Source organism: Myxine glutinosa, chromosome 10 (genome assembly GCF_964187855.1).
Source record: "Myxine glutinosa chromosome 10, kmMyxGlut1.1, whole genome shotgun sequence".
NCBI classification, from domain to species: domain Eukaryota; kingdom Metazoa; phylum Chordata; class Myxini; order Myxiniformes; family Myxinidae; genus Myxine; species Myxine glutinosa.
Genome location: NC_136270.1, coordinates 119,118,268 through 119,133,685, shown reverse-complemented (window position 1 = coordinate 119,133,685; position 15,418 = coordinate 119,118,268). Strand labels below are relative to the sequence as shown.

At 44.9% G+C, this 15,418-nt stretch overlaps 1 protein-coding gene across 2 annotated transcripts in view; it reads left to right on the top strand.

The window, feature by feature from the left end:
- Positions 1-13,844, top strand: part of LOC137433825 (ubiquilin-1) — a 57,671-nt gene extending 43,827 nt beyond the window's left edge. Inside the window, exons 9-12 of one of the 2 annotated variants that reach the window (XR_013624801.1) lie at positions 7,538-7,653; positions 7,904-8,126; positions 9,331-13,642; positions 13,687-13,844. Coding sequence is in view for 1 of the 2 variants with exons in the window: in XM_068126207.2 (XP_067982308.1) it covers positions 7,538-7,653; positions 7,904-8,126; positions 9,331-9,477 (486 nt within the window). In the remaining variant the exon portion in view is untranslated. Of the gene's footprint in view, positions 1-7,537; positions 7,654-7,903; positions 8,127-9,330 lie in introns of both variants that reach the window. The other variant, XM_068126207.2, reaches the window with a different exon arrangement.
- The last annotated feature ends 1,574 nt before the right edge of the window (positions 13,845-15,418 follow it).

The following is a 15,418-nucleotide window of genomic DNA, read 5'->3' as shown; positions in this document are numbered from 1 at the left end:
GTGTCTAATTGTAAAGAGCTCCGCATGGGGAATAAGTGTTGTTAACGATGATATCATTGGTGCCGTAATTATGCCATCATTCAACAGGGTCAACGCTTCGTCTGATTAGTTTGAAATTTCGTGAGCGTAATCGACACAACAATTCTATTGGAGAACATAAATTTATGATGTCATCGCTCACATGGTCTGGCAGCCATATTGGATCAAAGAAAAAAAAATCCTTCAAAAACAGAAGAGTTGGCTTGCACCAAGTTGCCTGTGTCGGTTAAGTATTGTCGTGCAGACGGCTCTCAGTTAAGACAGAGCGTCCACTGATGGAATCGAGCTTAACGAGGCGACAATCGATTCAATGGTGGATCATACACGAGAAGGTGGGTTTGGGAAAATACCGCGGCTTACCTGTCGGTCCGACGATGTCTTCGCCTGCAAATTAATAAATGGACCAAAAACGGATGTAAAATGTACAACAGGAATATTTATTACGGACCCGATAAGAAAGAATGCGACGGAAGAACTAAGACCTAGATTGGGATCCCACTCAGACTTCATGTACAAAACAATGGAAGAATGAATAAAAAATAAATCGTTGTTGCGCGTCTGTGCTTATCTGTCTGGATGTGGTGTCCATCAGGAATCGTCTGGTTGTGCAGCTCCATTGTCCTACGCAGCTCCGGTTGGCGCGAACTGGCCTGGTCGTTTTCGCGGAGTGGCCCTCGGCTCGTCAGCGCTCCAACCGCAAGCCTCGCTCGTCGTTCGAATGCGAACGCAGGGGAAGAGAATTTTCGGCGCTGGTCTCCCCACAGTGCTGGACCTGTTCCTAAGGCAAGAACAGGTCCAGCACGAAGGGACAGTTCAGAGCAAGAAGCAGAGGCGAAGACAGGCAGAGGTGAAGAGAGAAAATGTCTGTCAGCGAGTGGTTTTACTGATCGTCTTCTGACGTCACTCTCTATCTCTCCCAACCAGTGCAATTCTTGGTTTTCTTTCGCACCTTCTCAAGTCACCGGCGCTTGTCCTTAAATCAGCTCGCCGCTTGTTGTCGCTCTTTCGCGCCTTCCTCACTCATTGGCCGAGGCGTCATCGGTCAGTGGACAATCAGTCTGCCGCTTCCTTCCACCTTCCTTCAACCAATCAGTGGCCAGCTTCTTACCCCATGGTGCGATCTTCCCATCAAAACCCTTTTGACCAATCACGCGTGAAGTGGGCGTGGCCTCAGCCTGCCTTGCACGATGTTTGTCTGCTATGGCAGCTGGTGACGTGGCTGCTTCCTGTCGATCTTTTCGGTCAGTCATTGTGGCGGCGGGGGATTAATTGATCTGGTGCACTAATGGATCTAGCTAATGTATGTGATGTGCTGCCATACGGGACAAAGGAATGATCACCAGGTCTGACACACAGGGGAATTAGCTTAGTGACTACGGCTTAGTCTCTACTACTATGTAACACACGATCATCCTTGTGTGATCACAGGTACACACTTGATCTGACAAACCGTGCTAACGGGACTTGTTATATCGAGATTGTTCTAACACGACAGACGAAGCATGATACCTATGCAGATCGACCTCAATCTATAGATGCCTACCCCAAAATTCATAACAGTATTCCATGAATACCATTGAGTTTTTTTTTTTTTTTTTTTTTTTTTGTGTACTGAATTGAGGCTCGTGAAAGAGCTAACATTTATTTCACAAACAAATCAACCAGACAAACAAAATATACAAAAAGAGGGAGCGGAAGACAAGATGGGGAGAGAAGGGGAAGCACGCAACCACAACATTTGAGAGCAGGGAGAAGTGTGGGAGGGAGAGGGCTTGGGGGCAGGAGGCGTGGGAGGGGGAGGGGGGGGGGGGGGGAAGAGGTATAAAACACAAGGGGACCGAAATTAGCGGGGGTAGAAAAGATCAAGGTTTTGGATGGGGGAGGATAAGAGATGGTGGTGAACAGCTGTTTTAAAGACCTGGAGGGTGGAGTGGGATTGAAGAGAGTGAGGGAGTTTGTTCCAGAGGTGGGAGAAAAGAGGAATGAAGGAGTGAAGGTGAGCAGAAAGTCTTGATTTTGGCAGTTTAACCATAAGAGGGTTGCAGGCAGATCTTGTGCGACCTGTAGGAATATTTGGGGGACAGAGCCCTAGAGAGGGCTGGGGGGGCAAGGCCAGAGAGGAGTCGGTAGAGGACGGAAAGACCACCACCTTGCCTGCGGTGAGTGAGTGAAAGGCCCTTGGAGTTAGCTTCATCGATGGAGATTCCAATGATTCTGAACGCTTTGGTTTCAACAGCGTGAAGACGGGCTAGGTGTGAGGCAGGAGCACCAGACCAGAGGCGAGAGCAGTATTCCATAGAGCTGCGGATGAAAGCCTTGTATGTGGTGAGGAGCTCAGGTGTGCCAAGGAAGGACTTCGCACGACGGAGGATGCCCAGTCGGCCACTGGCTTTGGAGGCCAGATTTGAAATGTGGTTTTCCCAGGAAAGATCATGGCAAATAGTGAGACCCAAAAGCTTGAGTGACAGAACTTCTTGGAGAGGATTATTCAGAAAGTGGATGGGAGGGTTTTCCAGTCGGTCTTTTCGGAGAGACATCGTAAGAGTGTGAGATTTATCAGGATTGAAAGACATGTTCCATTTGTTTGCCCAGTCTGTGATTTTGTCCAGATCTGCAGAGAGTGAGGAGGCTGCAGACTGCCGATCTGAGGGATGAGGAATGGAGCGACAGAGAGTAGAGTCGTCAGCAAAGAGATAGAGAGGATTTTCAAGAGAGTCAGAGATCATTGATGAAGACCAGAAAAAGCACAGGGCCCAGAACACTACCTTGGGGAACTCCAGCCTGAACAGGAAGAGGAGATGAGAGAAACCCATTCAGGGCCACACGTTGACTATGACCAGAGAGGAAGTCCGCCAGCCATGCGTGGAGATTTCCATGGATACCAAAGGAGGAGAGTTTGGTGAGCAGAGCAGGGTGCCAGACCGTATCGAAGGCACGTGAAATGTCAAGGGAGACGGCTCTAATTTCCTGTTTGGCGTTGAGAACCTCCATCCATTGTTGAGAAAGCAGAAGCAGCATGTCCAGAGTAGAGTGACCAGGTCTGAAACCAAATTGATGATCAGAGATCAAGCCATTGGAGAAGAGGAAAGATTTCATATCTGAAGCAATGATGGATTCTATGACTTTGCTGATAATTGGGAGAAGGCTGATTGGTCTGTAGTTGCTGGGATCTGTTTTTGCATCTTTTTTGTGCAAAGCGGTGATGTTGGCTGATTTCCAAGCAGATGGCAGATGACCTTGAGCAAAAGAGAGGGTGAAGAGAACAGAAAGAGGGAGTGAAAGAGCGGAAGAACATGATTTTAGGACCCGTGGGCTGATGCCGTCAGGACCAGTTGCAGAATCAGAGTCGAGGGTTGACAGAAACTTTTCCACCTTGTCAGGAGGAAAGGACACAGAGTCCAGGAGCAGCTGGGTACGACTGGGTATGGTGGGTACTGGAGGGATGGGTTTGGGACACAAGATTTAGAGGCAAACACAGAGTTGAGGCATTCGGCTTTTTCACGTGCGGAGTCAGCCGTTAAGCCGTTTGAGGTGAGGGAGGGGATGGAGGGGGAACAAACACCAGAAACAGATTTGACCAGACGCCACCAGGATTTGGAAGAGGGAGACAGATAAGAGAGTTCGGTTTTGAGAACGGTGAGATATTGTTTCCTGGCTCTCCTGAGGGTGGACACACACTTGTTTCGGGCTTTGTGAAAGGAAATGAGATTTCCTTCCGTTGGATTTGCTTTCCAGGAGACGAAAGCAAGTTGTTTCAGGGCAACAGCCTCACCACAAGAATCCATGTACCATGGACGGGAGGAAGGGTATGACAACTGAAGACAAGATGGGATAAATCTGTGCAAGAGAGAGAGCAATTTACTTTGAAAGAATTCCCAGGATGATTTGATGTCAGAGGCGGTAGAGATGGGAGACCAGTCCAGATGATTGATGGCTGCTTGAAGACCGTGCCAGTTGGCCTGAGTGAAATGCCAGACTCGTCGACGCTGAGGGGGCTCTCTGAGAATGGTCAGAGAGATTTCCACTTTGACAAGCACATGATCAGATGAGCCGATTGGAGCAGAAGAAGAGCAGCAGACATTTTCAGGGAAGTTTGTCATAATCAAATCCAGAAGAGAAGATGCTCCGTTGACTGAGATCCGGGTCGGGAAATTGACAGATTGTGTCAGTCCCAGTGAGTCGCAGAAGTCCTTTGCTGAGGAGCCATGGCTGGTGAGAGAGGTACCCACACCCAGCCAACTGGCATGGTGACAATTGAAATCACCACATATGAGGAAGAGAGAGTTGGGATGGGTAGATAGAGGTTGGTCCATATTATCAGACAGCGAGATGTAGATGGAGTCATCGCTGTTTGGTGGACGGTACAACACACATATGAACAAAAGGTGGGAGCGAAGGCGAAGCCGTAGCCAAAGGTATTCCTGGAGGTGAGGTGGAGAGAGGGCAGTGGAGGGCGAGTGAGGAAGAGAGTTTTTTATAAAGATAGCAACCCCACCTCCAGGACGAGGCTCAGGTCTATCATACCGGAGGAGGGAGTAACCTGGGAGAGATACCAAGGCATCAGAGACATCATGAAGGAGGAAAGTTTCTGTTAAGCAGATCACATCTGGTTTGTCAGAAGCAACCTGTATGGAGAGGTCAGTCAAGTTTGAGCGAAGGCCCCGGATGTTTGAGGTCCATACCGTTAATGAAGAGGAAGGGGGAGCATCGGGTCCAGAACATGGGGGGGGGGGGGGGTAGGGTAAGATGTGGAAGAGGAGGAAGAGGTAGGGAGAGCTGTTGAAGGTGTGTCAGAGATTTCAGAGATTTCAGAATAGCTTGGAGAAAGGGAAGAATGGGGCGGACAAAAGGTTTGATGGAGATTGGGTGAGACACAGTGAGGTGTTATTTGAGGAGGGGGAAGAGCGAGGCAGAAGGTTGGGGGAGATGAAGGTGAAAGTTGGAAGGGGGAAGAAGCAGGGAGGATGCTTTGAGGAGGAGGGGTGTGGGGGGAGTTTAGGAGGGAGGGGAGGGAAGGTGCAAGGGGGGAGATTTGAAAGGGATGGGTGATGGGGAGGATTTGGAGGGGAGGGGTGAGATTGGATTTTGAAAAGTGTACGATTCATGGGAAACGAACATTTTTTGCAAAATGAGTTTGAGACGTTCGAGTCAAAAATACGTTTGAGGACACTGGAGGAGGGGTGGAGTTCTGGATAGTTTAGGGAATGTAGAAAGGAGGAACTGTAAGAGATGGTATTATATATATTTTTTGGAATGAATAGATTTGGTGAGCAAGACGAAAGCATCCTTTTGTAGGAAAAGAAGAAAAGGGTGTTATAATATATGAGAAAATAGTTGTTCAGGGGAGAGATTATACATTTCTAACCACATGATCGCGTACGAAGAACGAACGAACAAATAAGAACAACAAATAAAAGAATAAGACCTGGGAAGGAAATATGTTTTTGGGTTTTTGTTTTTTTTTGAGTAGAGATATTAAACAAGGAGGTATGGGGTGAACGACTGGGACGAAACAGAGAACGAAAATAATTGCAGCGCATTCGACGAATCGCTGAGAGAAAAACAAAACCACAAGGTCGGAGACGGTACGGTAGCCGAAGCCTACGAGTACTTTTCTGCAACTGCTTATCTTATCGATACGAAACTTTAAAAATAGGAAGGGACTCCTCATGGATAATATTTTATTGCTAACTCTGTGATGTCCTCGGTCACAATGTTAAGCCCTATTGAATTAAAGTAAAAAAAAAAAAATTGGACATTTTTTACAAAACCACTCGACAGATTTTTTTTTTAAACTTGGCATATAGGTCATCAACTGCCCATGGGGTATATAGTCATAACAATGACGTCATTGGAGAAGTGGTATTCCAGCCATAGTTGGTTGAATTGAACTGCTTATCGCAAAAATTACCAACTTCATATATTTGATACAGTGCATGACCAAAAGTATGTGGGCATCCAAACGTCACACATCTCATTCCAAAATCATGGGCATAAATATGGAGTTGGTCCCCCCCCCTTTGCTGCTATAACAGCCTCCACTCTTCTCGGAAGGCTTTCCACTAGATGTTGGAACATTGCTGCGGGGATTTGCTTCCATTCAGCCACAAGAGCATTAATTAGGTCGGGCACTGATGTTGGGTGATTAGGCCTGACTCGCAGTCGGCGTTCCAATTCATCCCAAAGGTGTCCAGTGGGGTTGAGGTGTGGGCTCTGTGCAGGCCAGTCAAGTTCTTCCACACCGATCTCAACAAACCATTTTTGTATGGACCTCGCATTGTGCATGGGGGCGTTGTCATGCTGAAACAGGAAAGGGCCTTCCCCAAACTGTTGCCACAAAGTTGGAAGCACACAATCGTCTAGAATGTCATTATATGCTGTAGCGTTCAGATTTCCCTTCACTGGAACTAAGGGGCCCAGACCGAACCATGAAAAACAGCCCCAGACCATTATTCCTCCTCCACCAAACTTTACAGTTGGCACTTATACATTTGGGCAGGTTGCGTTCTCCTGGTATCTGCCAAACCCAGATTCGTCCGTCGGACTGCCAGATGGTGAAGCGTGATTCATCACTCCAGAGAACGTGTTTCCACTGCTCCAGAGTCCAATTGTGGCGAGCTTTACACTACTCCAGCCGATGCTTGGCATTGCACATGGTGATCTTAGGCTTGTGTGCGGCTGCTCGGCCATGGAAACCCATTTCATGAAGCTCCCGGCGAACAGTTGTTCTGATGTTGCTTCCAGAGGCAGTTTGGAACTCGATAGTGAGTGTTGCAACCCAGGGCAGATGATTTTTACACGCTATGTGCTTTAGCACTCTGCGGTTGCGTTCTGTGAGCTTGTGTGGCCTACCACTTTGCAGCTGAGCTGTTGTTGCTTCGAGGCGTTTCCACTTCACAATAACAACACTTTCAGTTGACAGGGGCAGCTCTAGAATAGCAGAAATTTGATGAATTGCCTTGTTGGAAAGGTGGCATCCTATGGCGGTGCCACGTTGAAAGTCACTGAGCTCTTCAGTACGGCCCATTCTACTGCCAATGTTTGTCTATGGAGATTGCATGGCTGTGTTCTTGATTATATATACCTGTCAGCAATGGGTGTGGCTGAAATAGCCGAATCCACTAATTAGAAGGGGTGTCTGCATACTTTTGGTCATGTAGTGTATATAACGTGATATGAGTGAATAATTAAATTCATGATGTTCCTAACCCTGCCAGGAAACTATGTGACATAACAGGGTGCATGGATGATACGGGTATTTGGGCCATAATAGTGGTGTGTTCGGTTGATCATGGTATTTTTGTTCAGAATGAACATGCGAGGCAAGACTCTGCTCTATGAGTGCAGTTGTAGTTCATGGTGAAGCTGCTCCTTTAAATGACTGAACTTTCGTTTGCGCAAGATGGCAACATAACATGGTCTGTTCTTTTGTGTTGCATTCTGCCAGTCACGTCCTGCCTGTTTGCCCGCTGAATGTATTCCTGCTTCCCGTGTGTAGATGCAGAACCCAGATGTGCTTTCAGCGATGACTAATCCCCGTGCCATGCAAGCACTCATGCAGATACAGCAAGGCCTACAGACACTTGCGCAAGAAGTTCCAGGCCTCATGCCCGGGTAAATACCGTTCTGTTATTTTGCTGTCACTGATGCTTGTATCAAATATGAACTCGAACTTCTCTTCCTCGTGTGCGTGCATGTGCGCGATATTTCTTTTAACGCTGAAATTTTTTGACTCTTGAGGATTCAATAAGAATTTAATTTATTTCCCCCCCCCCCTCCACCCTACCCCTAACCCCCTCCTTAACCCAACAACTAATCATTGATATTGCTCTAATGCACTTCTCCATTTTTGTTATTTATTTAGCTTGGTGCCAGGTGGTATCCCTGGAATGCCTGTGCCCACCGCCAGCGAAACACCCGCTACACAGTCTGACAGTTCTCCATCTGGTGTTCCAAACCCACCTGCGCCTCCCACAAGCCTCGGCTCTACGGATGGGACTGCCACGCCTTCAGTGCCCAGCTCTGCGGTCCAACAGGAGTTCATGCAGCAGATGTTGCAAGCACTTGCTGGGATGACAGCTACACAGGTGTGTTTTGCTGAACAGGTAATAAGACTTATCATGTTTAATGCTGGAAACTTAAAGAAGGCTTGGTGTTATTTATTTATTCGTCATAACAATGTAGCCGGCAACTATCTCTTGTTATCCACCAAGTATCCTCTTTGCAGTCGCATTTCGCAGTGGGAGATGTTATGTATTTGGTGTCTGTAGTGGCTCTGCAGTGCAGCAAATTGTTGCTTCCTCCAGCCAGTGAGTAACTTTGGATGTGATTTGATTTTTGCCCAAGGATCACGTTGTCATCGTAACAACTAAAAAGGTTGTGCAGAAATTTATCAAACTTTGTAGTTATGATCACCACATGGCGAGAAGGTGCAAAAGTAGTATCATCCTTGTCACCACCCCCCTGCCCCCACCTCCCCGCCCCGCTTCCCCCACCTTTTTTTTGGGGCCCAGTCAAAAGGTCAAATACATCAAAATGCAGTTATGGGCATGTTTTTCAACATTTTAAAATGAAACTTTGTACGTGCATTCAACATTGGGAGACATGACTATTGGGGGTGGGGGATGGGAGGGTTCATTCCCCAGGGGGTGGGGACATAGGGTTACAGGGGTCAAAACGGTGGGGGGGGGGGGGGGGAATTTAAACTAAGAATTTGATATTGGGTCATACCTTCAGTGGTGGAAATTCTCGAATCAATATTAATGTCCTACATGAAGCATATCTAAATGAGGCTTTTAAATCTGATATGCTTAGGACATGGCCATTGATACGTTTGAGCCGTCCTCAATCTCTCACTCGCTAATGGAGAGGTCTAGCTCTGTCCAGCCTGGGTAAATTCTAGCTTACTCGAAAGGACACTTTACTGTGTGCTCGAGTGGATGTAATATTCTGAATTTCAGTTTCTAAATGTTTTTGTGCTATTTTTAAAGAGCTCTTGTTATTGTGCTGTTTGATTTGCATGTTCTTTCTGTTGTTTGATATGGTTGTGCCTGTTTCTGCTCTCCTGGTTGGTTTGTGCGTGCTTCCTGTCACCCATCATGTCAATTTATTGCTCTGATTTTCTCCATCGGGCTGTTGGGCAATAAAAAAAAAAAAATGTAAGCTTTTAAAAAACTTTTAAAACTTTTTTTTTCTTCTTCTTCTTTTATGCATTGCAGCTTTGTGGTAACTATTTGTTTTGATAATTTATTTACTTTCGTCGATCCCTGTTCTTTCCCAATCTTCCCACAGCCAACACAAATGCCTGAAATGCGTTTCAGAATGCAGTTGAATCAACTTCAGGCCATGGGATTTGTGAATCGTGAAGCAAACATCCAGGCATTGATTGCCACTGGAGGGGACATCAATGCCGCTATTGAGCGTCTGTTAAACTCGTAGCTTTCTCCTGTCTCCACAATCCGCAGCCACCCAACCCTCACCCACAACCCCCCATCCCCCGGCCAGTTTTTTCGCCTTTGTTTGTCCATTATCATTTATTCAGCTTGTCTTCATGTGTCTCCGACCTTTCTTCTCTTGTATTTCTAGCCCATTTACCTTATCTCCAACACATCATTGGCAATGCCATCTTAATTTGCTGCCCATTCTTAACTTTCACCCAATTGCCCCCCTCCCTTTATTACTTCCTTTCCCTGATCTTACTCATTCTTATGATTCCCTCACATGTGACCCATACCTCTCCATCTTTCCTCATCTTATCTCCAGTCATGTCATTATCAAGACAGTGAAATTCTCACTCGCCACACGCACGACAAAACATTTCCCTGCACCCTGTGTTCTGTGTGATGTGCTTTGGATTGGGGAAGAGAAGTGGCTCATCACATACTTGTTCTTAATTTGTACAGTGTATTGGCCATTTGCTGTCGATGGAATGTTCCTCGCTTGTAGATGTGATCGAGTTAGCGGAAGGCACATTAGTCCCCTTTTGTGCAGATCTTAGGACCGCAGCAGCATTAATTTGGCCAATGCCATTTCCCCTTTATTTTTACTTTTTACTTTCCAACACAATCGTATCCCGGAGTTGTGTGACGCGCCATTGTTGAAGTTTACGAAGTCACGCTCGTACATGTCTGTGTCGCGGAAAAGGTGCGAAGGGCAGGCGTGGCTTCGAGGGAGGCTGTGGTTTTCGTGCTCGTTGCCACTGAAGCAGAACACTTGTACATTGCTGCAATTTTGTATATGGTTATGGTTCAGCATTGAATATCCACATCCACGCACCGATTTCTCTTACTCTGTCTTCCCGAATGGAATTGAGTATTTCTTGATATGTACCAGTGCTTCAAAAAAATAATTCTTACCCAAGTTACCGGCTTCTCTCTGGACGTTAGAATCTTACTTTTTATTTTAGACTACTTGCAGACATCTCGAACCTCCTTGTTGGGTCAATCAGTTGGGTCCACTTTGCGGATGAAAGAGCAGCGCTTGGTTTGTGCCTTTTTCCTGTACACTATGGACTTGTGAAGGAAACGCGGTGCTGTGATGACATCACTGATTTGTACTGCGCAGTGGTTCGGTGATGATCCTTTAACATTCGGACAGGTTGATGGTGTATCGTGTAGTAAAGGCCGATTTATAGAACGCGCGCACTACTGTCGTGTCGATCGATCCAATGGAATTGTCATGTACCGTGTCAGTGGTGTCTGTTTGAAAAGCGTCAAATGCAAAAGAAGCCCCGTTTTTTTTCTCAGTTATGGTTGGTGAGCCTTGACATGTAGGGCTGCTGATCAATAAGCGATTTTCCTCAAATGTGAGCTTTCATATCCCTACGAATTGGTTTTTGACGTTTTGGGAATTAAACTGTTTTGAAATGGAATGTTAGAAACATGCATTAGGAGTTGTTTTCTTGATAGTCGATGTTTTTATTTTCTTCTATTGTTTTTACCCCTTTATTATTATTTTTCCACTTGATGCTGCTTTATTAAATTAAAGAAAATCTATAGTTTGGGTTTTGATCTATGAAGCCCCGATAGAAAATAAACACGAAAGAAAATATTACTTTGTGAAAGATGCTGCAAACGTTTATTTTGACATCAAAATAACACTGTGACCATACCATAACTATAAAACCATACCATAAAATAACCATAACTTTTCAGCATTTTAATATTTTCTGCACGAATAGGATTGTTCAAAGCCATTGGAGATGAATCTCAACATCCATTTTTAAGAAGGGCACATAAAAGCTTCAGATCGATTATGTCCCGTCGACGGCACGTATAAATAACCTCAATCGCACATCGTCGCGCGCTCTAAATAAAGTTTTGCAACAAAGTTCAGATACATTTTCAGGCTACGGTATTTCCTCCTCTTCTTGATTTATGAGAGGCACCGATGACGTTGGTTCACCATGTGGGAGTGCAATGGTTGATTTTCATTTTGTCAGGGAAAGCCATCGACACGAAATAAATTCGGAATGGTCAAATCTAATTTATCCGTACGACGGTGATATTGAAGGCTTTCTTTCTTGGCCATACTTAACCTCCCGTATAACTTTCTTTTGATTTTTTTCCAAATACTTTCATTGTACAGTTTCTTAGCTTTGTTTTGGCGATCATTCGTTCTTTTGTTTTTATTTATTTCTTTCTTTTTCCAAGGTTTTAAAATTGTTTTCCTGCATATCTCCCACGAGAGTCGGCTGAAAAATGGCAATGCTGTGTTTGTCGTGATGTGAAGGATTGGGTAGATGATCTCATTAGTCATTACTACGCTTAGGCTGAAGAAATGATTTAAACTCAGCTTTAGTTCATTGTTAAAGTATTTTATTATATTATTCCTGAGGTTATCCCAAAAGGAAAGCAATGCATTTTTTTTTTCTTCGCTAGTTGTTGATTGCTCTTGAAAACAACATCTGTACACACATGTATGTATGGTTCTGATGAATAATCAATCTTGAGATCTGTCACCTTTCTTTTGCTGAATTCTTACTCCAGCATGACATCTTGGGCCGAATGCTGGCCCACGTTGAAACCGTCGCAGGGTAAGATGATGTGTGAACGCCACTGCAAAACTCCCCCTCCGAAATTCACTTTGTCTACTTTTAGTCAAGCATTACTCATATTGATGAACTTTTTGCACATACCGGTTGAACAGTTTTCCGGGAAAAGCCATTCGGAGACATCCTTTTACTTTAAGGAATTTTATCTCTCCTTCAAACGTGCTTCTCTTGAATCTTCCGTGTCACCTGTGTCTGCTTACAATGACAATACCCTGCCTGAGAAGCACCAGGCTGGCAGTTCATCATCAAACTCGGATTATCTGAAAGCAATTCCCTTCCGAGCTAGTTTATCGGCCTGTGTGCAGAGATGTACAGCAGTTTGTAAAGGGGACACGCCTTTACGAGTTTTACCCGCAAATAGTCTGATGAATAATCAATCTTGAGATTTGACCGATTCTTGAATCTTGAGATCCTCGACGGAAAAACTAACTAATTATTACGTCGAAATTTCTTTAAAGTAATTAAATAACTATACTGGCTGTGATGGAAACAAATGATGTCGACACATGAACTATGGTTTAAAAAAGGAAAGTGCTCACAATTGCTATGCAGGTTTATCTTTTGAAAAGGATCTTGAATCAAAACGATTGGATTATTCTTCTGTGCTCACTTTCTCCAGACACGTACTGCAGACGTTCAAGTAAGCAGGATTTAGGCCTTCACATTCTCTGGTGTTTGTCTATTCGAGGCAGGTTTGTTGGTTTTGTCTTGTTTGTCATGAAAATTTGAGTTATCTTGATGTAGTCAATCAGTGCTCTGTATTTATATTAATCCTTCGACTCTCCGGATGCAACCCCTTAGCGAACTCTTCATACTTCTTAAGGCAGCACACTGATTATCTTATGGGAAATGAACAGTTCCGAGAGAAATTCTCGTAACCTGTCGCTGATTTACCGGTCCGTTCCTTTTCCCTCTCAATTTGATTTAAAAAAACAAAAAAAACTTCCTTTTGTTAATAGCTTTTTATTAAAATGGCCACTACCCACAAATTTCAACCATCAGTTAGTTATTTTGCTTGGAGTTGGCATCATGGCCATCCTTTCCTAAAGTTCCTGGCAGGGATTCTGTTTATTGAAGGCCCTCTCTCAAATGCTTTTCAAGTTTATATTTTTATGTTTTCAAACTTGTGCCCTGCAATTTTTGCCGTCGTTGTTATATACGGTTTGTCCAGTAGATCGCATTGCATTACCTCCACCGACGCTTATTGACCCAGTGTGACCTGTGTTGACCTTGTGACCCATGTATCCTTGGCTTAGAAATGGCCCTGTGAAGCACCCATCGTTTTGCTACTGTTTACAATGTTGAACTGGATAATGGGCTGCCTTGCCTCTGTCCCTAAGCACCTGCTGTCCAGGTATGTGGTGATCACCTTTCCCTGCTGTGTTTTTTTTCTTTTTACCTGTTTTGCACTGTCTGAAAGGCAATGTGAGTGCTGCGCCACACTTGACACAAAGCAGTTGTACCGAGTTTCCATGTTGGTAATGATTGAATAGATCAGGGTGGGGTTGAATGCGTGTTTCCACAATGCATCTTGCTGGCATTGTGCTCAATGTTATGTCTTGACCCATTTTCACCAGGGGTGGTTATGGGTCAAGACCTTTTTGATCTACATGGCTGTCAGCTCTGCTAAAAAAAAAATCCTGTTTGTCGTTTTCACACCTGCATCATTGTTCCGAATGCTGGTTGGAGTGGTTTATAAATTTTATGACTGAAAATCTATTCCTATCTTTCAATAAAATTGCTGCGGTCTCTTGCTGTCTTTCTTGTTGCATTGCACAGTTGAAACGGTGATCCTCCTCTGTCCTCATCTCCCTCCCAAGTGGCCATTTTGTTGTCATTGACTGGGAAGTGTCATCTGAGCATTCTCCTTAATGCTGCAACACAAGGTTCAAATCTCTTGAATCTCCCTCTCTATATCTATTTCTATATTTTTCTCTCTCATCCCATATGGGTTTACCCTGAACACCTTGCTCTGCTACAAGTCTTATGGCCGGGGTTATACTGGGTTGTTTGCTGGTACTTTCGCAGTGGCATTTGGTGCATGTATCCTTTCTGGGTGTTGGTGACAATCACCAACACCGTAGAATCTTTAACCATTCATCATCCAATGAAACACGATTGCTGGGATAGCCTAGAGGTACACACACTCGCTTCTGAGATGTCCAACCTGGGTTCGATCTCGACCCAGCCAGCTGTCCAACTGTCCTCCCGGTGTTTGACATGAAAGGCGAGGCATGAATGTGTATGCCGTCCATCGGAAGGTCCTCGGGGACAAGTAGGTGGACCCTTGACTGCCACAACTTGTTTCGTTATCGCCGGCAACATGAACAAATTGCATGTACCTGCACCTTCAGCTGAGTATCCGTGACGGAGTGCCGCTTCATCCAGCATTGGTTCTTGCCTAGAAATGCTTCTTGACCTGACATACTCACAGGAGCTCTGTGAATTGTCTGACAGTTTGTCGGGTCGTGACTCCAACCCAAATTAGCTTAAAGGTGAGTACCTGACCTCTGAGCTTATGCATATCGTGCCAGCTCTCCTTGGCCTTCATTTGCACATGCACATATTTAATTTTGAATCGAACACGTCCTGAAAAGTGGATGGACGTCAAACGTTGGCAAGCGCATTCAGATTTTGCCTGAAATGAAAAAAGTGTCTGGAATACAAGAGGAATTGAGTGAATGAGTGATAAACTTAAATCCACCGTCAGTTAATTGTGAAGACAATAAAAAAATTTTTTAACACGTTGACTACTTTGTAATACACACACACACACGCACACACACACACACACACACACACACACACACATACACATGGAAAAAGTCTGCTTTAATGCATTTTAATTCCAGATTATAAGGCAATAAAAGGTGAAATTTTGAAAGGGGGTGTAGACTTTCTATAGGCACTATATATGTTTGATATAACTAGTGGGCCCGTTGGTCCATTGTACCAAATTTTAATTGGTCTTCATGGGCCTTGTAGCATACCTGCCTGCCGGACGGTGGTCTTTTGGGTCGTCGGGGACTTTTGGGTCATATGGGTCGTAATGGTCTTTTTTGTCCTTGGGGACTTTTGGGTCGTCTTGTTTTTTTTGGGTCATCTGGGTCTTTTTGGTCGTCAGGGATTTTTGGGTCATTAAGGTATTTTGGGTCCTCGGGGACTCTTTGGTCTTCGGGACCTTTTGTGTCAAGGACTTTTTTGGTCCTTGGGGACTTTTGAGTGATTTGGGTCCTTGGAAACTTTTGGGTCTTCGGGGACTTTTGGGTGATTTGGGTCATGAAGGACTTTTTGGGTCTTCGGGGACTTTTGGGTGATTTGGGTCAT